Below are 23,350 nucleotides of genomic sequence, written 5' to 3'. Positions count from 1 at the left end.
AGCATTGGTATGACAGCCATTCAAACCATTTTACATGAAGAACTGGGTGTCAAGAAGTTAGTTTCGCGCTGGGTGCCCCACCGTTTGACCGAGGAACAAAAGTCGGCTCGTGTTAATTGTTGTCGATCTGCTCTGCAACGGTTCAATGGAGGCAGTTCAAATGCTGTCTACAATATCGTCTCTGGTGATGAATCGTGGATTTATTCATATGAGCCCGAAAGAAAACATCAATCGGCAGTTTGGGTCTTCGAAGGTGAGGTCAAGCCAACAAAAGTTATTCGCTCACGCAGCGTGTCGAAAAAAATGGTCGCTTCGTTTGTATCGAAAACTGGCCATGTGGCTACGATTCCATTACAAGAACAAAGGACGGTTACTGCTGATTGGTACACAACAGTTTGTTTGCCGGAAGTCGTAAGAGAACTTCGTAAAACTAACCCGAATCGTCGTATAATCTTTCACCACGATAATGCAAGCTCTCATACCGCTCGCAAAACAAGAACGTTTTTAAATATGGAAAACGTGGAGTTGATGGACCATCCTCCGTATAGCCCTGATCTGAGCCCCAATGATTATTTTACATTCCCAAGAATTAAAGATATGCTACGTGGTCAACGGTTTAGCGGCCCAGAAGAGGCGGTCGAAGCTTACAAATCAGCTGTTTTGACAGTATCCACTTCAGACTGGAATTACTGTTTCAATGATTGGTTTAATCGAATGAAAAAGTGCATTGAATGTCACGGAGACTACTTTGAAAAACAATAAAAGTAAATAATATTATGATATCTTTGTACTTTTTTCTATTCCCGTTCATTTCGGTATCGCCCTCGTATATTCAGAACCACTTTACTTTTCCAGCAAAATGTAAATCTACCTACTTTATTTATTTAAGTTTTCAAGAATAAATAAGATGCGGTTTGTGCTTTGAATTCATTACAATCATTACTGCCAAGGGATTCGAGTTAGATCTAACTGAGAAGAGAGGTAATATCTTTCACTGTAGTTTACTTTAACTTTTTTACAACGCGAATAAATCGTTAATAATACAGATTAATATGTTTTAGTTAAACTTTCGTTCCAATTACTTCTGAAGGATTATATCAGTTGATTACCTGAAGTTGGACCGCCTGGGGGGGCCGGCTTACACAAGCTAAGCCTGGAGCTTTGGAATTACCTAAGTGATTAGTAGTACATTTTGTCAACGTTTCAGGTATACCGATTCGAACTACTCAAGAGAACAAAATAATGTAAAGATTTTTTCAGAACGTACAGTTAGTTACTAGTACATAATACCTACCTACTTAAGTTGTTTTTTATTGATATAATACTTAAGGTACTGAGTACAATTACCTGATTCTTCAGTTTCAGGAGGCCGGTGCCTCTGCCTGCCGTTCCACCAGCATCCACAACAAGGCATTATTATTCCTATTTACCGCAACTCACTCACAACTAACATTCATTTCAATACTGCAGCCTAATTCTAAAATCCAACAGATCTATTCGAGAGTCACATTTTAACGACCACGTTAATTTCTTTCACAACACACACAAAAGTCAAATCGGACAAATGGCATCAGGAATAAAGGGTTCCGCATTCAGAGACATAAAAATATTCGGTCGGAAGATCCGTATTAAATAGTCACATGAAATATGGGATATTGAATATATTCATTCAGCGCGATAACGGCGTGAAGGGTGCAATAAATTTTCGGCATAATGTTTTGTTTTGATTGCGCAGGGACATGGGGGAGCGTCTGTGACACGTCCGCGGCCGGCGGCGGTTCGCGCCACACTGGCGGCCGCCTCTGACACTGAAGCAGATTCCCACTGAAAACTGAAATCCCTCAAGTGGAGAGACAGCGCGCTGCGGCATTGTACAGTCAAACCTCAAACCGACCGATGACACGAAATTTTCTCTTTCGTGAGGTAACGAATTATGACGCATTGAATGTTCTTCAACTTATTAATTAGGTATTGTTTTCAGAATTTCAGCAAATGGTGTTAAAAACATAGGTAGCTTAAGCTATTAAATCAATTTAACATAATAAACGTTTACCGTGATACAATATTATTAAATTCTTTATTGCACATACTGAATAAATTTGTACATATAGGCGAATTTGAATGCTAATAGCATTCTCTTCCAGTTCCATTATGAATTATACTTGACATTAGAATTTAGTTTGAGCATCTGATGGTAAAATACACAGATATACAATTGTACGTGGAAGTTTCCATACAATACAAACAATGGTTCCGGGAGTAAATACGTAAAGTGGCTTGTCATCACTACTCATTACATCACATCACGCTATCGCATAGTTTGTTCTACAAGATTATATACCTCTAATCCTAATATTATATTATCAACTTTAATTAAAATTTCATAATCGAAAGAGAAAAACCCAATTTTGTGATAAGGTTTTATAAATACTTCAAATATTTCCGGTTCAGGGGGTTTTATTTTATTGAAACCATTCAAAATTAATATTATTATGTATTCTCTTTCATTTAGGTACGTACCTATGTTAAGAAAGCTATAAAATGTTTAGTGATCAACAAGAAAGTGATAAAGAAGAACAAATTAATGATGTTCAAAATGACTTTCAGAGTCAACTACTTATACCTTCCTATCTTTATGTTCAGTCGGAGACTGCGCCGGCCTATGAATAGGGAGGTGCTATCAAAACTTCAGCCATTTAGGAAATGGGTAGTGATGAGGGCCTGTATAAATATAGAGTAGGAACGTTATTTTTGTTTCTTAGCTTCTATATAAATGTAGAGTAAGAATCTTTTTAAAACTGCTCATAAAACATAACAAAGTGTTTTTTTATAACTACGAACTATAAGAATAAGACAGGCCTTGGTAACTATTTAGTCATAATAATTATGTGTCTGCTGGATTTATGCTAGGTACTGCTATATTGGGAAGGTGGCTGGTTATGATTGGATGCGGAAAGCTAAAGATCGCATCCAATGGCGTGCTTTGGGAGAGGCCTACGTCCAGTAGTGGACTGCTATAGGCTAAAGATGATGATGATGATGACTGCTATATTGATGGACCTTACAAAGGGTTTGAAGAAGGATTATTTTGAATGAGTCGGCACCAGTCGTCGGAATGTCGAACACATTAATTAACAATTTCATATTTTAATGTATATACATATACTCGTTCTGAACTCCTTTACTTAATTGATAAATTAATGAATTGTGTACAAGTTAGGGACTTTATCCGTCTGTAGACAAAAATATAAAAGTAAAAAATGCATCATTCGGTATAAATTTCTCAAATTGCTTTCAAAAATTGCTATGGAAAGGGCTATGTTAGGCGTGTCCCTGCGAGATAGGATTCGTAATGAAGAAATCCGCAGGAGAACTAAAGTTACCGACATAGCCAAAAGGATTAGCACGCTGAAGTGGCAATGGGCTGGCCACGTAGCCCGCAGAGCCGACGACCGCTGGAGTAGAAAGGTTCTGGAGTGGAGACCCCGTGTCGGCAAACGGCGTGTCGGTCGCCCCCCAACCCGTTGGTCTGATGATCTGCGGAAGGTAGCGGGAAGCCGCTGGATGCAGATGGCGGGTGACCGTTTGGGGTGGCGATCGTTAGGAGAGGCCTATGTCCAACAGTGGACTACAGAAGGCTGAGAGAGAGAGAGAGAAACCCTTTCAAAAATGTCTTTTTATGTTTTACCCAGGAGACTCCCAAAAAAGATTATCCTGCGAGATATTCACTTATTCATTTTTTTCAGGAACAGAGCCATTAACGGCGCCGAACGGTAAGGGAATACGTAATTTCGTATTTGTACGGCGGAGTTTGAATTCTTTCTTACGCTCATCTCGACGTAATTGTGTCAGCCGGGCGCGACTTGAATACGTTTTTAATATCATTTACTACGAATCCTTCTAGATATAAAATAGACAGATTTTCCGATCGTATCGTAAAATCTTAATTTATCTAGTCATGGTGAAACTTAGCACACTATGGGTGAAACACAACGGTAACCATAATGTTATGCAAGGACATTAATTTGTCATCAAAAGTCATGTTGTGTGTGTGACTTTCAAATTATTTTATCCACACATTCTGAAAATGTAGCCTAAAAATATGAAAAAACTCACCTGTAGCTGACCCCGTGTTGATGGAAGGCTGGACCGGTCGCTCCTTAGCTTCGTCTTCCGTGGAGGTGTTGGCTGAAGACTGTCGCGACCCGCCCAAGGACTTGGTAGATGGAGGGGGTTGAGACCCAGTCACCCTCACAAAAGGCGTAGGGGACGCCGGTAACGATAAAGGGGACGACAGTCTTAAAGGGGAAGTGGGGGTCCCTAGATTGGAAGGCAAGGAGAGTTTAGACTCTGATGATACGAATGGTTTAGATTTAGACATGCTATTGTCGTTGGTGGTCGAGTCTGAGGAACATCGGACCTTCGGAAGAATCATTGTGATTGAGCCGTTTGGAGTTGGCATGGGTGGTGTGGGGTCAGGGGCATCGGGAATGAGACGGGACGGATCAGCCATTTTGATCTGAAATAAGAAAAAATATATTATTACTCGTATTGGTACAGCTCGTGGAGTAATTAATGGTCTAAGCGGACACCTTATTCTATGCCTCAATCTATTATTTTGATTACAGAAAAGTATTCTGCGTTAACAATCATTTCTTTTGTGGAATAGAATGTCAACTGACATAATTGAACGATTTTCCCGAAGCTAATTTCCTAAGCACACAAAGTAACAATAACAATTTCCATTGAATCCATAAAATATTCAACGTGAGGTGCCCCAGCCCGATGCTAACTTGCGACAACAATGAGGCTATGATTCATTAATAGACAGCATTTACTCGCCGATTCGACTTTCAAGCCAAGTGGAGTCCTAAACTCGTAATCGAGAGTCAACAATAGGCAGCAGTGGACACCCGTCGCGTGTCGTCAAGTGAGACGCGAGGACGAGCCGACAGTTCAAGGCGACGGCCAGGCGGTACTTGCAAGCGGGCGCACCGGCCACACTGCCACCGAGCGAGACGGCAACACCAGCCATGACGTAACCGACCACATAGTTCCTGTACTTGATCCATTCACTCTCTGTGCGAGACAGGGGCAGTCGCATCGCGCAGCGACGACGGCGTCGCGCGTCCTCACAGTTTACATCGAGTTATTGTGTTGTTGTGCCAGACGGAACAATGAGTACGACGGTGGAGATACCGGATGGTCCAATCGGACTCCATGTTAAAGTGCTGCATTATGTGAGGCTGGTTGCGGCGCTTGTAGCCAGGGTTTTGTTCAACTTGTTTTATGGAAAATCTGGCGAGAAGCTACCGCCCATCACTGAGCCCATACTGAGGGAGCCGGCAGTTGAAATTGCTAGAAGAATCCGAACGCAAGAGGTAGGTTGTAGTCGTTGAGCGGCTTTGCAGTTAGCAATTGAAAAACTTTAATAGTTAATTGTTCGACAAACATAATCACATGCTTTAATCACCGGCATTCCAATAAGTAGGTACCTATGCTAATAGATTTTTATATTACTTATTCATATAACAAATTCTAAAAGTAGAATGTTGATCATGGTTTAATTTTAACTTTAGAACTTAAATTTTACGCTTCCTTCCCATGTTGTTTATAGATTGCTTCTTAAACGAGAGGCAGGCGGTCGGTATGAATATAATGTTTATAAATGGAAATGAAAAGATAGCACACGAACTGTTATCGTTATCTGGCATTTTTTATATTTAGTTAATATTTTATTTTCCTTATCATTGTTGTCTCCATAAATACGAGGAATTGTATGATATTATCATTCTGACTCAAAAACGGCTGAAAGGATTAGGATTAACAATAACATTTTCAGGATAAATAAATAGGTTTACATTTTATTCCGGTAGCCCATTAAGACAATTAGATACACTTTAGTGCTGTGAAGCTACTCAATTTATCTGTTAGGTAATGGTTTATAGCAAACCCATGTCCAAATAGCATATTCTAATTCACCCGTTAGATAATTTATATGGGAGGAAAAGCTCACAAAGTGTTATTCACGAAATTGGAAAACGATGTAGGTATGTACTTACCTACAATCACTGTGTTGCTGTTGTAAAATATTTACAATTTATGTATAGGTGTTTATCTATCACAGCTAACCTTAGTAAAAGACTTTTTCACCTATTCAATAAGTATAAAAACCCGCGGAGACATAACCGCACTGGCCTGCCTGTTGGTTAAATAAATGAATCACAATACAGAATTAATTAACTACCATCGGAGATAGAGTGCACATACGACAATGGCCCTGATAAGCACTATATTTCAGATCCATATTCTGATCCTCAAAAGCTATACTGTGTTCACAAGGTAGCAGTTAGAGGGGTTGGCATCATAACATAAAATAAAAAGTAATTTTAAAATAATTTATACTGTGAGAAAAGTGCATTGCTTTTAGCCTAAGCTTTTAGCCAAGTATAAGTCTGAAAACTGATGTAATAGACGGCTTGCAAATATATATTGTTTCATGCAGTAGTTAGGTAGTTTCTTCCTGGGAAGGTAGATACAATTATACATACACGTAATTATTTACAGTTTAACTGAATTGAATACATATGAAAATCTAGAAAGTCTATTCGCGAAAGTTTGTTAGCCAGTGCGTACGGAAATAATTTTCCAGCAGTCTGGAATATTGTATCTAGTTCTAGTAGGAAAGAAAATTCCTGCAAGCGCGATCGATAAGAGTTGGCTGCCAGCAGACTTTGTCATATAACTATGGGATACACCACAGAGGCGCCATAACCATACAGGAAATGATGTATTGTATTTAAACTGGGTTCAGTAGGTACGTTGAGTTGAGCATATATATGAGTTACATAATTTTATAGACACAAGCCTTTTCATTCGTTTTAAAAAGCTCCGCAACATTTAAACTCATATAAAAACATACTTTCGCAATTTGCCTACTACTCACTTCTAGGGTTAATTTCGTATATTATGTTTATGTGTACAAAAAGTTTGTATCAAACACATCCATTAGTAACAAACAACAACTGAATAATAAAGTTAGTTAGTAAGTAGGTAACTTTGCCGTAGGTTGGTGTCGTTGCAAACAAAAGTTTGCCACACCTGCGGGGTTTAAAAATGAGCATTTAAATATGTCTAGACTTTATTCAAACTCATATACCATGGCTCTGGAAAACTACGAAATGTAGAATGCATTAGGGAGGTTACGTTTTTAATTGAGTGTGTCAACGCGTAATTGGCGTCGTTACTGTGAATGGAAAATCACTGTTCAAATTTAACACAAACTTACAAGTCACAAAATAAGAACAATCCAAGTTCTATGTGTTACATATCACGTTACCGAGGTACCTAATCATGATATAAGTTCTGAGCAGCGTATAGTGTTAAGTCACACTTAGGTGTGATGTTATGTACTATGCGAATGACATAAGTAAACACTCGTAGTTATGTAGATGTAGTGCATATCTACATATCTATCTACCCTACCTATATCCCTAAAATATTTTGCCAAATTTCTTCACGGTTTATACCATTTACCAGTTCACTATTTACTTTGCACATCTTCTTAAATTCTACTTATCATTGTCTGCAGGTATCGAGCGTAGAAGTGTTAGAAGCATTCATAAGGAGGATAAAGGACGTGAACTCCGCATTAAATTGCTTCGTAGAAGACCGGTATGAGCTGGCTCTGAAGGAAGCCAGGGAGGCTGACGACCTCGTCAAGAGTGGGAGCCTTTCTGTGCAGCAGTTGGAGAAAGATAAGCCATTTCTGGGAGTGCCTTTCACGACTAAAGACTGCATCGCCGTAAAGGGTACGTTTTTAGGATAATTAATCTACGATCCACGATAGAAGCTTTTTTTTAACACCCTGCCGTTCTCTTTTCCCCAAAATATGGTTTCCAAGTTTGTTTAGGACCTAATTGGATGTTCGAAAAGTGAAATGATCCATACCGCCCTTTGGGCATGTGAAACTCGATCGTATCATCTGAAAGTATTCGCTGTGTTGGCTACTTTTAATAATCGGCAGCGATTGTTCGGTCAGAACATAATTTAATTATTACAAAGAAAAAAGTATCTAGCAATAATCATATTGATATTGCGGCTTCATTACATCGTATTCTCTGTGAGTCAGACTGTGTTGGATAAGTGTATATTGTGGGATATTCATAATATACCTACCTAATTTATACATATTATAAAGTATAAGTCATGGATAAAAATGATTTCTTTCCTCAGCCCTTGACCCCAACTGTTACTAGTCTCGCCAGACTCTGCCATGAGTTAGTTGCAACTAATTTAAATAAATTAGCATAATTACATTCAAGTTAGGTATATCGTTTGGCGTCATCTAATCTCTAATTATTATTATGGTTTGGTTTCATACCGTGCCTAGTCATATGGATTTCATTAGCAAGATCCTGAAACTAGAGATGGATGGATATAATATAGTTCCACACTTATTCAAAGAAGTAGGTAAACTGTATTAAAGGCATTAAAGTAGCAATATAACTAAAGACTAAAGAAAGACATTTTCTGTGATTCCAGGATTACACCACACGTCGGGGGTGGTTCTTCGTAAGGACGTCATAGCGGACCAGGATGCTGAGACCGTCAAACTACTCCGGGAGAAAGGAGCCATCATTATGGGTCTCACGAATGTCCCGGAACTTTGTATGTGGTACGTATTTACCCGACTGCCGAAGGAGGAGGGTAATGTTTTTTAAGATGTAGACAGGTAAGTACCTAACAAGTAACAATCTTAATATTAATAGAAAGAAAGAAAGAAAGAAAGATACATTTATTTGACACACTGGGACAGAATAATAAGACAGAAAAAGAAACAATAACAAAATAACGAGAATACTTAATACAGAACAAACAAACAAAAATCAATTTAATAGGTAAGTACCTACGTGAAAATTTTAATTAAAAAATCCGCATCGCGCACATCGGTTGGTTTATAGCTTTTTTCGGTAATAGAGATATATAGGTTGATATATGATATTTTTCGGACCACATTTTCTGCGATACGTAGGAATATGTATATTTTTCATTAATTCATGTTCCTGAATGGATAGTGAGTCAGATGTGATAGTGTGTGGTCACTGTTATGTCTCGTATGAGCTCGTAGATAGATAAGCGATTGATTGACTTTATACCCTACCAACATGAAATTTATTTCTGCCGCTTTTTGTCATGATTTTGAGAATTTAATTTAAGTACTTATTGATTAAAACAGCGGAACGCAAGTTATAACCCCCTAGGGACGTGGAGGGAAGCCGACAAAGTAATAGTTAGGTTTATGACACATTTCGTCAATGTACGTTTTAATGATTTTGAACACAATTAAATAGATTGTACCAATGGAACTCGTATCTCTTATGAAAACAGTAACTTAAGTTATTTATACGAACATTAATTGTTGCTATTAAATTATCCTGTAATCTTGTTATTATTTCATTGTTATTGTTCATTAGTTCTAGACGACTGATAATTAGTGATTCTTAGGTTACTAGGCATCTACTGCGCAATGCCTAATTAGTAGAGAAATCTAAACTAAATTTAATATTTTATATAAACTACGTAAATTTGCTAACTCAGTGCAGGACTATACTATAGTTAGTATAAAACCTATTAGCTAGCTTATCAGCATCAAGCGGTCGTAAAATGCCATAGCCTATCGTAGCTACCAGTGCAATTTTCATTGGTTTAATTTCATCTTAATTTCAAGACACCAAAATTTTTAAAATTTATATTTATCTGTTTTATCCCTCTACCAAGGAGCGCCATATTCCACATACACAAATGGGTCTACCTGCCTGTTAGAAAACGAAGGTGCTCCCATAACCCTCCAGTGATCTGGACTGCGACACGCATCTTCTATCACCATATTTATAGGAGCAGGATCCTCAACTTCCTCACTCAACCACCAGGTGCTCAGGAAATATCTCATGAATATTCCAGGTGGGAGACCCACAACCACATCCACGGCCGGACCAACAACCCGTACAACACGACGCGGATCGTGGGCGGGTCGTCGGGAGGCGAGGGCTGCATCCAGGCGGCTGCCGGCAGCGCCTTCGGAGTCGGTATGTGGTGTGATAATCTACATTAGCTTTGGGGTTAAAGAAGAATCCCTGATAACCTGATTACACCTACCGAGTAGAGTAGCCGAGACAGTGTCCTTGGCCGAGCACTCAGTCATTTGCTAGCCGTTCATTGGTCGAGGATCGGCCGAACATACTGTCTCGCCACTCACAGTTGGTGTTACAAGGGTATGAGGACGTTTCGACCGTAGGTTCCACTTTGAGGTCCGTCCACATACTCCGCGACAATCGGCAAGTCTAGACTGGTAAATGTGGCGTGAGTCTTGCCCCTCTCCTTTTCGTGACTGAACATTTGCGGCATGATCTACCTAGTGACTATTGAAATAGGATTTCTTAACATGGAACACACACCATTGATACTGGATGCAGTAGAGTACTATTCTATTCTATTCTATTCTCTGTGGGGGTGTAAGTACCTGCACCTGGCTCTCTCGAGTGGAACCTTTGTGCATATCCCCAAGGTCTAAACTGCCTTCCTAAGCTTGGACCATTTCCCACCACGCTGGTCCACTGCGGGTTGGTGGGTTCACATATCTAGATGTGCTAAATCTAGATATGCAGGTTTCCTCACGATGTTTTCCTTCACCGTAAGAGCGATGGTATACATTGTACTTAAGTTAAAAGAACTCATTGGTACATGTCAGCGCTGGGATTCGAACCCGCATCTCTTGCGTGAGAAGTGGGCGCTTACCCGACTGAGCTAAGACCGCTCCGCAGTAGAGTACATTTGCCTGTCTAATCCATCCGCATAACATGTAATATGTTATTCTATTATTATCTAACTATGCTCATTTGATTTTTCTAATTCCAGGGTCGGATATAGGAGGATCAATAAGAATGCCCAGTTACTTCAATGGAATATTCGGCCACAAACCATCCAAATTCATAGTTTCGAATGCCGGCCAGTACCCCGAACCAACATCTGAACTGCATAGCTCATTTCTTGGTATGTACGTTTACCTCTAGGTATATAAGTAATATTATACGTTTTATAGACTAGATGTTATTGGTGTTACATCTACAGCTAAAACTACGTTCAACGGGAATTCATAATATTTGACATATTTATAAGGTGTTACTGTAGAACATACATGTTTGTAGGTACATATTGTGCATGTCTTTGTTGTGATGATACCATATAACTTTAATAATAAGTGTTTTGAAATATGTAGTAATTTTCGTATGTTATAGCTAAACAAGGTCAGATAGTTTTTGTTGAGACAAAAGTATAAGTAGTTCACTTAACGTAACTTAAATCATTTCAGGTATCGGACCAATGGTGAGACATGCCGTGGACATGAAGCCGCTCTTAAAGATAATGTCGGGAAGCAACAGCGACAAACTAAAGTTAGACGAGCCCGTGGACATAAGCAAACTGAAAGTGTTCTACCAAATCAACAACGACGCCCCCATCACAGACCCGGTCGACCCGGAAATCGCCGCCGCCATGGAAAAGGTCGTCGAATACCTCAAAGTGAAGCACAACATAGTAGCCGAGAAACAGCGGATCACACGGCTGAGGAAATCCAATCCGATTTGGCTCACGCTAATGAAGGATGAGAAGAAGTCGTTCGCCCAGCGAATCATGGGGAAAGACGGTGTTTGCACGCTACTGCTTGAGATGTTGAAAAACTTTATTGGTTGTTCGGGGAACACGTTGATCGGGATAGTCACAGGGTTGGTGGACCGCGGGGGGGTAGCGGTCGGCAGCGAGAAGTACAATCACTATCTGAGGTGCCGCGATGAGCTGATCGACACCTTCCAGACGATGCTGGGGGAAGACGGGGTGTTCCTGTACCCCACGCATCCCACTCCCGCGCCCTACCACAACGAGCCCCTTGTCCGCCCTATGAACTTCTGCTACACTTCCATCATCAACTGCATGGGGCTGCCAGCGACTAATATCCCTCTAGGGTTGGGGTCAGAGGGTCTGCCAATCGGCATACAAGTGGTGGCCAATTATAATAATGATAGATTGTGCCTGGCGGTCGCTGAAGAGTTGGACAAAGCGTTCGGCGGCTGGGTGGAGCCGCATAAAGCGTAAACAATGCATTTATAAAGTACTAATTTAGGATTGTATATTTTTTGTATTTTGCTAAAAGCTATATTTTGTATTATTCTGTAATTTGTACAATAAAATGTGAAAGCTATTTACTTACAGTTTTTTTATAATGTTGTTTAGAATTTTGAAGAGGTATCCAATAGTTATTAAATATTAATAAAACAAACCTTGATTGTAACTAAACGATTTTTAATTAGAATTAAATAACAGAGAGACTAACATTGTTAGGTGTCTATCTAACAAAATTATTTAGGAACCATTCCTTGTCACATTAAATTTTGTGAAATCCCAATAATAATAAGTACAGTTCCCCAAAATTTATAATGCGCATAGAAATCTTCGCCATTGTTCGGCAGCGGCCGTATTTCCCGAGTGCCAAAAAACCATATATATTTAGAGTGGTTAAGTGCATTTTCTTCATGCATTTTTTTTAGATTTATGTGTTTGGTGCTAAAAGAGATATTGATTTATCAGTAACGAAATTTGAGTCGATAATTCATAATATTGTCATAATATTAAAATTTACTTCGAAAATGTTACAGTACTTTTCAAATGTCTTACTCAAGCTGGTGTTAATATGGATGAAATAAGGTTTGAATAACACAAGGTTTATATTAGAAGAAGACATATGGATTTCAAACACAGGTTTACATTAAAATCTCAGTTCAAAAGTATTTACAGCGCTTATCATTCACAATAATATTACAATTACAAACTTGATCTTTTGGGTGTGGCTTTATTGGCAAAGTGAAGTCTATCAATGTGACGTATATTTTATTCTTAAATGTGCCTCATAATATGGCGTCGTCAAAAATAAGTAAAGTTGAAATTAAATTTCATTTGAAAAAAATAACAAGAACGATGTGTAATTGCAGCTCTTTATAATTCCACAAAAGTAATACTGATCTTGACCTTGAAACCTTTGACTGATCGTTGACAGCCACCGACCGCCCAAATTGTTTTCGATTATGTGTCACATGATATTGACTACTATTTCTTTCGAACAAGGATCAAAATGCAAGTGCTTTGTTTAAGGCTCTTACGATTCAATGATATTGGAATAAGTAAATGATTCGGGTGTTTCCGGGAATACGACAGTTTGCGAAGATTTGCATGTGCATTATTAATATGGGAGAACTGTACATTTTTTTTGGACAAAATAAGATAGTAATTAAACCCAGGTCCTTATTATGTATGTCCAGTTAGGTATTACAATTATGCATTTAATATTGTGGAGTATCTTTCATATTTTGAATGTGATAGTAAGGCAAATAGTTTTTGGTACATTTACACTGAGTTGCAGAAAGGAACATTAAGCTAATGTCGGCATTAAATCTATGCATGTCTCTTTCTGTCCGTATACTGTCAAAGCAAGGCAGCTATACATTTAAGGTCGACATTAGCTTAAAGTCCCTTTCTGCAACTCAGCGTTACAAATGTTGTCTTCTACTCTAGAACTATTTTTTTATATACTATATTTTTTATTAGTACCTTCTATGTACTAAGTTATTGAGATTAGGTTTCATTGCATACTGAATGGCTAGTTTGCATACCCATACAGTTTTTAATAGTTTAGTGCATTTATCTCAATTAATACTTCATAATAAAATATATGAAAGATCTTCATAAAGGTGGTTAATGTGTGAATAGATTACAATATAAGATAGTAGTTACATTCTGCTCACTAAAGTACAACAATAAAAAAGTATAGGATCAGCATTACATATTAAACATGTCTTACAAATAAGTAAGTTTGATTTGTAACTAATAACAATGTAACATGCATTACCTGTGTCATGGTTTTTGTTAATGATCTAAGAACTAGATAGAGATTCAATGATTTGAAGAAGATCTCTCCTCTTGGAGCTAGGATTGATTTTAACAAGTAGGTCACATGAGCCAATCTTGCCATGTCTGCGGGCATAATCTCCAAGTCTCTCAGTATTGCAGATGACATGTATGCCACAATCATAGCCGTTGCTCTGTTGCAGGCAGTCCTTATTTACAAAATTTATTGAAGCTGAAACAGATGCAAAAACATTAGTAGTGTTGGAATTGATTTCATCAACTCAAGACATTTAAATACTTATTCATTTATAAAGTGAACATGATGCTTACCTCCTCTTGAAAAGTATGTAATCAAATGGCTTGCAAAGTCCCAGGCCACACTGTGATTGCTCCCTGATGAAGAGTCCATGTGGAAGAAGCAAGACTCCGGCCTCGAATACACAAGCAGACTCCAGTGAGAGCCACCCGCCATGTCCGGGGAGTCATTATCATTCAGGGCAAAGAACATAAACTTCTTGCTGCCAATGCCGAGGGGCTCTAAGAAAATCTTAATTTCTTCTGATGGCACCATTTTTATACATTGTGTTACTTCTGGCGAAACAAACAGCAACTCTCTTGCATCACTAAACAGTACTTTTTCAAGATATTCAAAGTAAAATGATATAATAGTGTCATTGAGCCAGAAGGGGCCCTCGAGTAGAGCAATATCTGATCTATGCAGAAGTATCTCGTGAAAACTCAACACAACAGAGGCTTTGGCCATTTTAAGATTAAGGAACTTCTTAAAAACACTTCAAGGTGGGACACATCCGATACTGATCTGATAAAGTTTATTACTGTTGTTTGTCCTAATAAATAAAATAAAAAAATAAAAAAATAAAGAGAAATTCAAAATGTAAAAAATAAAAATCAATAAATTACCTACTTACAATAAAATTATAATAAATTAATAACACAAGTAACATTATTTGGAGTTGGGACCATTCTTATTCACACATGTTTGGTGTAAATTTAAACAAGTGTTTATTTTTTACATGGACTCATATTAACAAAACATTTTCCACGCAATCAAAATGAATAAAAATATAAATCTGTTTATGTCGATAAGCACTTACCTAATACAACAGGTGACAATCCTTCTCATTTATTTATAACCCAGGATCACTTACACTTTGGTAGGCACAGTTGTAATTTAAACTTTATCACAAAATAGGACTGTCTATCAGAAGTTATTTTAATTTTGATTTAATAATGGTATGTATTTACGGATATCTTCATTTTCCGTATAAGCAAATACGTTGAACAAACAAAATGTTTGCTTTTCTTTCCCAAAAAAACATCACGGTTCCATTCTTTCATCACATTAACTGACAGCTGACAGTTCTTTAAAGTGAGTGACAGTGACACTGACACTTGAGTTGAGTCTCAGAATAACAACTTATCTGTTATCATTTTGTCTATATTCTAGATATTAAAAAAAAAACTTGCTCAGAATAATAACAACTGTATGTGTCTAAAGCCGCGTACAGACCGGCCCAACGAACGCCAACAAACGGTTATCGTTGCTGCAATCTGCCCTGTATTATGTATGATAAATATCCATCGTTGGGTGTCCGTTGGACGTTCGTTGGGCCGGTGTGTACGCAGCTTAACAGCATCGAAGGTCAAAGAAACCCATGGAAATAATAAGTACTTATACTTATTACTTCCATGACGAAACCCGTTCGTCGGCGTTAGTTTGACCGGTCTGTACGCAGCAGCTTAATATCAATGTTTGACTTGAGCCTTCCGGCCTTGAGCTATCCATTCCATTCGCGCAAAGTAAAAAAATACTTGCGGACCCTTCAGTGGTTTTGATTGATAACCTAACGTTAGGTTAGAGAAATTGGTTAGAAAGCTAACGGCTATATTTAATAATCTCTCAAAGGAACATACAAAATATGTATGTATTTTTTGTAATATAAATATTCCTACCATAAATGCGAGCTTATTATTCTGAGGCAAAAAATCACGGCCAGCCCGCCGCTGCCTCGCGTGGTGTGCGCGCGGTGAGCACGTGCAAATCGCGGATGACCTTGACTGACTGAGCATTCATAATCTTATGTTATACCTAGGTTACTACTACTTTACTTCCTCATATAAGTCTGCAGTACAATAGGAAATTATCAGTAAAACAACAAGAGTAACGTTTTGACATATTTCTATTTAGAAATTATTGGTAACATTCACTCACGAAAGCGCAGGTACTTCCACAGAATGAATATCTAACATTAAATGTTGTTTAATAATAATTTAATTACATTAAATCACACTCACAATCTGAAGCACGACATAAAAACAGTAAGTTATTTGTTTAAATACTCACAAGAGTAATGCTAATGAGTGAACAGCCATTTCTCACAATAAATAAATGTTTTACTACAATGATGTCATGTAAACTATTGTTAAATTAGTTGTGCAATAACAGGATTGCATAAGTAACATTAATGATACTGATGAGGCTATATGTAAATAGTCCCTTTGAAATTTCCAAAGAACTGGTTACATAAAATTTTCCTAGTTTGAAGTTGTCTTTTACTTAGTGGCGACTTTTAGGTAGGCAATAAGGTCTGCCCTTTCATTGGCCTTCTTCAGACCAGCGAACACCATCTTGGTTCCAGGGATGTACTTCTTGGGGTTCTCCAGGTACTCAAATAGGGTGTCCTCATTCCATGAGATTCCTGAAAAAGTAAATATTCCATCAGCATTGCAGGTGTGGTATAGATCAATCAGGAATAGTTGCTGACAAGTGATAAGATAAGATAAGACAGATGATTAGTTTGTACTTGGCTTACATTAACATAATGCATATGCTAGACTTTATCATAAAAGGAAATGATTAGAATACTATTAGGTTCCTATTATAGCAAATTTTACTATTCAGTTCCCTGACTCCCTAAATAATAATTAAAACTTAGGTACCAGTTTACTTATGAACTTGCAAACTTACAGAAACATAAGGAAACAGAATAAGTAATTATATAGGTTTTTTAATTTTTTACTACAAACCTGATATAGGTACCTATTACACAACTAATATACACAGAAGCACAGGAACTTTATATCTTATTATTAACAGAAATAATACATACCCTTCGACTTGTTGGCATCTGAGTATGAGAAGCCAGCAGCTTGACCAGTCTTGCGGCCAAAGAAGCCGTTTAGGTTGGGGCCGACCTTGTGCTTGCCACCAGCTTCAACCTGAAAATAATAATAGTAATTAGAGCTAGTGCTTCGAAAATATGTTGCCAGTGGGGTAAAGTTACTGGGATTTGCTGAAAGTAATTTGTAAGAAGTTGGAGCAGTACCTACAGAAGTCAGATGTTATTGTGAAGGCCAATAGAAAAAGTGGAAGATCCAGCAATAATGGAATTGTAGAATGGATTAGCTAAATCAGTTGGACAGCAAGTTGAAATACTAATAAGGTTACACTTATTGCAATCTAGCAACAATTGCATCATCATATTGTAATGATGAAAAATATTGTATATTGGTATAATATTTCTTTTTAGACTGCAACTAAACCTCAATTTAGTTGTAAATGTAGTGTTAGATATTGGCATCTAGTATCTGATAGTAAAGTAGGTATTAAAATAATCACAAGGCCAAAGTCACAAGTCTATTACACTACAGTACTGTGTGTATGACACAGTGTGAAGGGCATGGTTATGTATAACTGGTACTTACTGTGTGGCACTGGGCGCATCTCTGGACGAAGATTTTCTTGCCGTTCTCGGCGTTACCAGCAGGGATACCCATTTTTTACTGGAAAATAAACAGAAGTTATCTTTAGTTAAGATCGCCTTTAGAAGTTTAGAGTAAAAGTTATCGTAAAATAAGATTTACGTAACTGTTCTGGAATTCAGCAAGAGTAAGTTGTGTTTCTCAGAAGTGGGTCAGGATCAATGTCACCGGGCATGGCTCAAGCTCAGTGTATGACGACATGGTTATGTAATATGATAAAAAATAAGATAAATTTAATGCTTTAAGCGTGTAAAAGGTACCAGAAAAGTAAAATATTTAGGAAAAAATGCTGTAATTACGATAAAAAGGGATTGTTAAGGAATTATACAGTTGCAATATGTGGGAGGTTAGCTTGTAGGAGAAAAGACGCACCACGTTTAAATTTGATGGAAATGATACCTTAAACTTAAGTTAAAACACTAATAGTCACTTAAACATGAATAAACAAGAATAAACTTACGTTTTTTTGTGAGAGTAAAATTAAGAAATCGGGAACGTCTGTCCACGACGAAATAATTGTCAACTTTGAGAAATTTCCGCCAGTGGCGCTGCTACACGGAACAGGCTGTCACTGTCACACACGACTGGGAATGAATGAAAGAGAAGAGACAAAAAGGCGGGCGCAGGCGTGCGTGACGCAAGATCAATCAATATTTTTCCGTGCGGCTGTTCAAAACATGATAACTATAATCGAGAAATGGGAAATGTTCGGAGAACCTGACAGAAGTTTACAGTAAATCATAAATATTTTATACCAACATAGTGTTCGGAATGTGAGTGAAGCATCAGAAGAAGGACTACAGAATAAAAAACTTGTATTATTTATAGGATTAATGATTAAATTGAGTACTTATGTAACTAAACAACAGCTTGCCTTATAAAATCTTTTATTAGACGCGATAAAAAGAAGAAACCGTTTAAGCCTGAAAGTAATTTTAGCGCCATCTTCATTACTTATTTTATAACTAGGTCACAAGTAATGACTCGTGTTAGTTTTCGTCATGGCCGCACTTGTTCAGGATCATTTCAATGTAGCTAACACATAATTTTTGGCTAGAATTAAATCAGTGAAGGTACTTTACAGTGGTAGGTAGATCTATTATTTTACTTAAATCAACAGGAAGTTTTCTGATAAAATTTGAACTAAATCATAGATGGCGCTAGTAAAGGTGTAAGCATTCTTTGGTCGAGGTCGAGTTATCTTCATATTTCTGAGTTAAATGAATGTGGGTAAAGGTTACTGACGCGGCTGTCCGCCACCTTAACTCTATAAAATATCACCCATGGTATAATAATAATCATATACTCAGCCAATATGACCAAAAACTAATTCCGGAGTGATGCTCAAGTCAGTATTCACGACGGATTTTTTATTCCACGATCTACGTTATCTACGTTACACCGACGCCCGAGGGCACAGGATTCGATTTCCGGCCGAGACCTTTATATAAAAATGTATTCATTCAATACTTAGTCTCATTCTTAGTTAATATAATAGGTAGCTTTGATTATGTAAATGGTCGAAGATAGGTATAGGGCCACAAACTTATCTGTTCCGGTGACAGTTCATGTAAATCTCTTATATTTCTTATTTCTATAAGATTTAAAGTTTGCCCATAGTGCTAATTTGCCCTTGCGGTTTTAATAAATCCTTCTAATCTATATCAATATACAATTAATTGGTCAGTAATGAGAAATAGATAAATTTAGTTCGCTCTCACCGGAACAGATAAATTTGTGTCACTGTAGGTACTTGTTCCATTTTTTTGCTTGTCAAACATCTGTCAGATCCATACAAGTAACGTCTTGTTAATTGGTAACTATACCTTGTTTCACGGGGAAAGACATCTGATACAAACAAAAACTACCCTTATTAGAATGTAATAAGGGTCCTGTAAGATGTCTTTCCTCGTGAAAAAAGGTGTACAAGGACAGAATCAATAAATCGATACTCACCACTTCTGAGGTACTCACGCCTCACGCATAGTAGAATAAGATGCTGTCTATTCCGTAGCGGTCTCGCTTGAGTCGCCGCTTGCAGTGTATTAGTGTTACGAAGGCTACAAACTAGCTTAGATTCTCATATCACAAACACAGTTGTGCTACCATTATGCAACCGTAAAATTAGTTTAATTCCCACGAAGGTCTCAGAAATGTTTACGCGACGCTCGACAGCAACACCATTACACTATTCCCAATTTATTTGATTCATTTTGTTAATATTTGTATTTCTTTTGTAAGTATATTCTATTCTATTCTATTCTTTGTGGGGGTGTAAGTCTTGAGTGGAACCTTTGTGCATATCCCCTAGGTCTAAACTGCCTTCCTAAGCTTGGACCATTTCCCACCACGCTGGTCCACTGCGGGTTGGTGGGTTCACATACCAAGATGTGCTAAATCTAGATATTCAGGTTTCCTCACGATGTTTCTCCTTCACCGTAAGAGCGATGGTATACATTGTACTTAAATTCAAAGAACTCATTGGTACATGTCAGCGCCGGGATTCGAACCCGCATCTCCGTCGTGAGAATAAGCGGGCGCTCACCTGACTGAGCCTCCAATGCTCTCTTGTGTACTTACATTTGTGTTTTTATTAGTTTTAACTGTAGTTTTAAATGCTAAATAGTTTAAATGTAGTGGACCTACCAAGGATCCAAGTATGTCAATACTTACTTATACCTTGAACGACGTAGATTTTTTCATATAGTCTTCCGTCGGTATGTAACAGTTACGATTTTCTTACTTAGGTAGCAAATCATTATTTTTTTGTATAGTTACGCAAAACAAGATTTGGTCCAAGTATTTCGCTTTATATTTTACTAGCTGTTCCCGCGCGCTTCGCTTCGCCTTAAAAAGTTTTCCCGTGGGAATTCCGGGATAAAAAGTAGCCTATGTTCTTTCCCAGGGTCTAAACCGTATGTATACCAAATTTCATTCAAATCCGTTCAGTAGTTTTGGCGTGAAAGAGTAACAGACAGACAGACAGACAGACAGACACATTGATTTAGTCTTTTATGAATGGATAGGTCTCGATAATTTTTTAGGTCTAGTTAATATAACATGAAAAAAAATAGTTTTCTTAAAAAAAATACTAAGTACTTAGTTAAACTAGTTTTTCGGTGGTTTGTAGCACCAGCGTAGTACGCTACGCTTCCTGCGTAGCAACTTGCGTAGCGCGCTACGAAGCATCGTAGTCACTTCTCAATTTTTATCATATCGATTTTGAAGGCACTAATTGTTTAGAGTACTGACAAAAATTCGACTGAATTTATAAATATATCCACTGACATAAATAAACTAGTTTGCCATTACTAAAATTAAATTTTGTGTCGTCGAAGAAGACACAAAATCGACAAGTGACGTAGTTTATTGTGCTACTTCTAGTGTTAATGTAGATGTGTGAAAATGTAGGGTGGTTGGGTTTATAATCAGCTCGTAATTCAGCTATTTGATCATTATGGTACGGGCTGATGTTGACGATGACAAACTAGACATTAATTGAATGATTGCACGTTAAAACACAACATAAAATCGGTATACACATATCCTTACAAAACAGAACGAAACCATCAGTGATAAGCATTTTGAAATCCATCCGCATTAAAAAGCAAAATGCAATCTGCGAATGTCATCAACTCTGAATGGCGGTAGGTAAATCGAATGTCCGCAAAACAGTACATTATTGCTATCGCCCCCGGTGGACCCGGCCATGTTTATTCACGACTTCACAGAGTGACTACACAGATAAACACTCAAGAGGTACCCGCAGTCCTTATATCTTTATCTACTCACCTCTCCGGCCTTCATTGACTTTTATTGGACTACCCTGGTTTATACGGCAAGGCCTGCACCTTACACAATTTTATATACAGACTAAACGTAAATTATTGAGTGCTGTAATAAAACCGGAAAGGGCGTCCTTGTTATTTTTTTTTCAGAAATTATGGCTTAATATGGGCGGCAATTTCACTAACGAATTAAAGCCGTAATTTTATATTTTTGTGGCCAACCTGAACAGCCATGTATCACAGTCATTAGCGCAACAAAAATATATTGCCGAGTTCCAGCCGAAATTTACGCAAAGGTTTAATTTGCAATTCCTCGAAGGCTCCAAAACAATTAAACGGGGCAATATTAAACAGATATCCGCCAGAGGGAATTTACTGCGGACAATTATCAAGCGATTCACGATCATAAAGACGAACTTAAAACCGCTTAATAGGCTGACTGGGCAACATTCGGGCTCTTATTATTCTTATCTGTGAGCGAGAGGTTACCGAACCACTTTATAACTAAGCCGGAACTTAGAGTTTGACTTGCGATTTTGCAGGTGCTGAGTCAGCAGATTACTTACTTATGGAGCTTTTGTATTTTTTGCTTAGTAATACCAATGCACCATATATAGTCATAGGTATATCCTTGAAGTAAGTATTTACCTATATAAGTATGTATGTATGTATTAACATATTATAGCTGAAAATTGAAAAACATCATTAGATATAGATTATAGGGTTCTACCTTTTTCGGCATAAGATTTTTTTGCCTAATTTCGTATTGCATAGTAACGTTTGGTCAAAGTCTCATTACGCCGAAAATCGTATGGCATAAATCTCGTTTAGTAAAAAGTTATTTCGCATAACATTGTTTAGCCTAATAATGGTATGGCCAAATCTTGAATAGCCTAATAATACTATGGTATAGGTTTATACAAAGTAATAATATTCGTTTGGCTTTAACTTTGACGGAGCGTCTCCCTACATAGCGCAAACTGGTGCCTTGTATTGTTTCCGCTGTTTGGAAAACGCTCCGCTCCGCTTCGCTGCGCTCCGCTTTGGTTTTGATGAACATGTGCACCTAACACGCTCCTCCTCGCTTTGCTCGTCGTCGCACCTATTTTTAAGTTTCGATCTCATGGGGTTTGTAATAATTATATTGGTCGTTAACTTTCGATTTTTTGATTATACAATATCGTGATTTTCGGGATGTAGGAGAAAAATACCACAATTTGTACATTTACTACATACTTAATATATTATTTATTAAGATAACATTAGGAGAAACAAGATTATACATAGGTATAGACGAACATAAATTTGAGCAAACGAAACTTAGGTGTTTACAGATTGTGCCTAAAGAGTTTTAGACGAAACGAGCCTTATAAAAAGTAAAAAAAAAAAGTAAAAATTGTTTATTTGCACATAAAACACATAATACCTAAGTAAAATTTAAATCTTATTTTACAAAACAAAAAGTATTCTTGCGCACATCTTACATTTAAAATCACAAAATGAACAGGGGCCCCCGAACTAGGCTTTGCCCGTATCTCGGGGTACCATTAAAATCAAAATCTTATTGAAAGTAACATCAGTAATATAACATAAAATGTAATTATTCTAAAAAAAAATATATATATTTAATCAGTCTTTTAACTGTAACACATTATAAAAATAGAACAGAACAGAAAATAATAAATTATTGTAATGGACTAACTGCAAATTGCACATCTTATTCTATAATAACCTCAGTAGAGGCATAATCTAATTTAAGTAAAGACTCTTTTAACTTAATTTTAGCTTCAGAAACAGAAAGGTGTATTAGATTAGAGTATTGA

The 23,350-nt window shown here is 37.5% G+C and overlaps 4 protein-coding genes across 7 annotated transcripts in view; 1 reads left to right on the top strand and 3 right to left on the bottom strand.

Moving 5' to 3' along the window:
* The window catches only part of LOC105380156 (cytochrome b5 reductase 4), an 85,386-nt gene extending 70,033 nt beyond the window's left edge, over nt 1-15,353 (bottom strand). Inside the window, exons 1-2 of one of the 3 annotated variants that reach the window (XM_048624147.1) lie at nt 15,072-15,353; nt 4,117-4,519 (exon numbers count right to left, since the gene is read on the bottom strand). In XM_048624147.1, the coding sequence (XP_048480104.1) occupies nt 4,117-4,513 (397 nt within the window). In that variant the 5' untranslated portion in view covers nt 4,514-4,519; nt 15,072-15,353. Of the gene's footprint in view, nt 1-1,347; nt 1,956-4,116; nt 4,520-4,842; nt 4,976-15,071 lie in introns of those variants that run through there. The other 2 variants (XM_048624157.1, XM_048624167.1) reach the window with 2 other exon arrangements.
* On the top strand, nt 5,009-12,260 carry LOC105380155 (fatty-acid amide hydrolase 2-B). Its single transcript, XM_038116958.2, has 6 exons — nt 5,009-5,381; nt 7,592-7,811; nt 8,545-8,677; nt 9,964-10,088; nt 10,918-11,052; nt 11,372-12,260. Exons 1-6 carry the CDS (start codon nt 5,178-5,180, stop codon nt 12,148-12,150), a joined length of 1,596 nt encoding a protein of 531 aa, XP_037972886.2. The 5' UTR covers nt 5,009-5,177; the 3' UTR covers nt 12,151-12,260.
* Nucleotides 13,983-14,719, bottom strand: LOC105380154 (sentrin-specific protease 8). The gene is made up of 2 exons (XM_011549656.3): nt 14,287-14,719; nt 13,983-14,188 (listed from the first exon to the last, which is right to left on the bottom strand). The coding sequence occupies exons 1-2, from the start codon at nt 14,717-14,719 to the stop codon at nt 13,983-13,985; spliced, it is 639 nt and encodes a 212-aa protein (XP_011547958.1).
* Nucleotides 15,354-16,139: 786 nt separating the features above from the next.
* Nucleotides 16,140-18,315, bottom strand: LOC105380115 (cytochrome c). Of its 2 annotated transcripts, none has more exons than XM_048622276.1 (4): nt 17,847-17,865; nt 17,683-17,760; nt 17,088-17,196; nt 16,140-16,676 (listed from the first exon to the last, which is right to left on the bottom strand). In XM_048622276.1, the coding sequence occupies exons 2-4, from the start codon at nt 17,752-17,754 to the stop codon at nt 16,531-16,533; spliced, it is 327 nt and encodes a 108-aa protein (XP_048478233.1). In that variant the 5' UTR covers nt 17,755-17,760; nt 17,847-17,865; the 3' UTR covers nt 16,140-16,530.
* Between the last annotated feature and the right edge of the window lie 5,035 nt (nt 18,316-23,350).

The sequence above is a fragment of the Plutella xylostella genome, chromosome 3 (genome assembly GCF_932276165.1).
Source record: "Plutella xylostella chromosome 3, ilPluXylo3.1, whole genome shotgun sequence".
Taxonomy (NCBI): Eukaryota; Metazoa; Arthropoda; class Insecta; order Lepidoptera; family Plutellidae; genus Plutella; species Plutella xylostella.
Note: the sequence above shows the minus strand (reverse complement) of the source record. Positions and strands in the feature narration are given on the sequence as shown.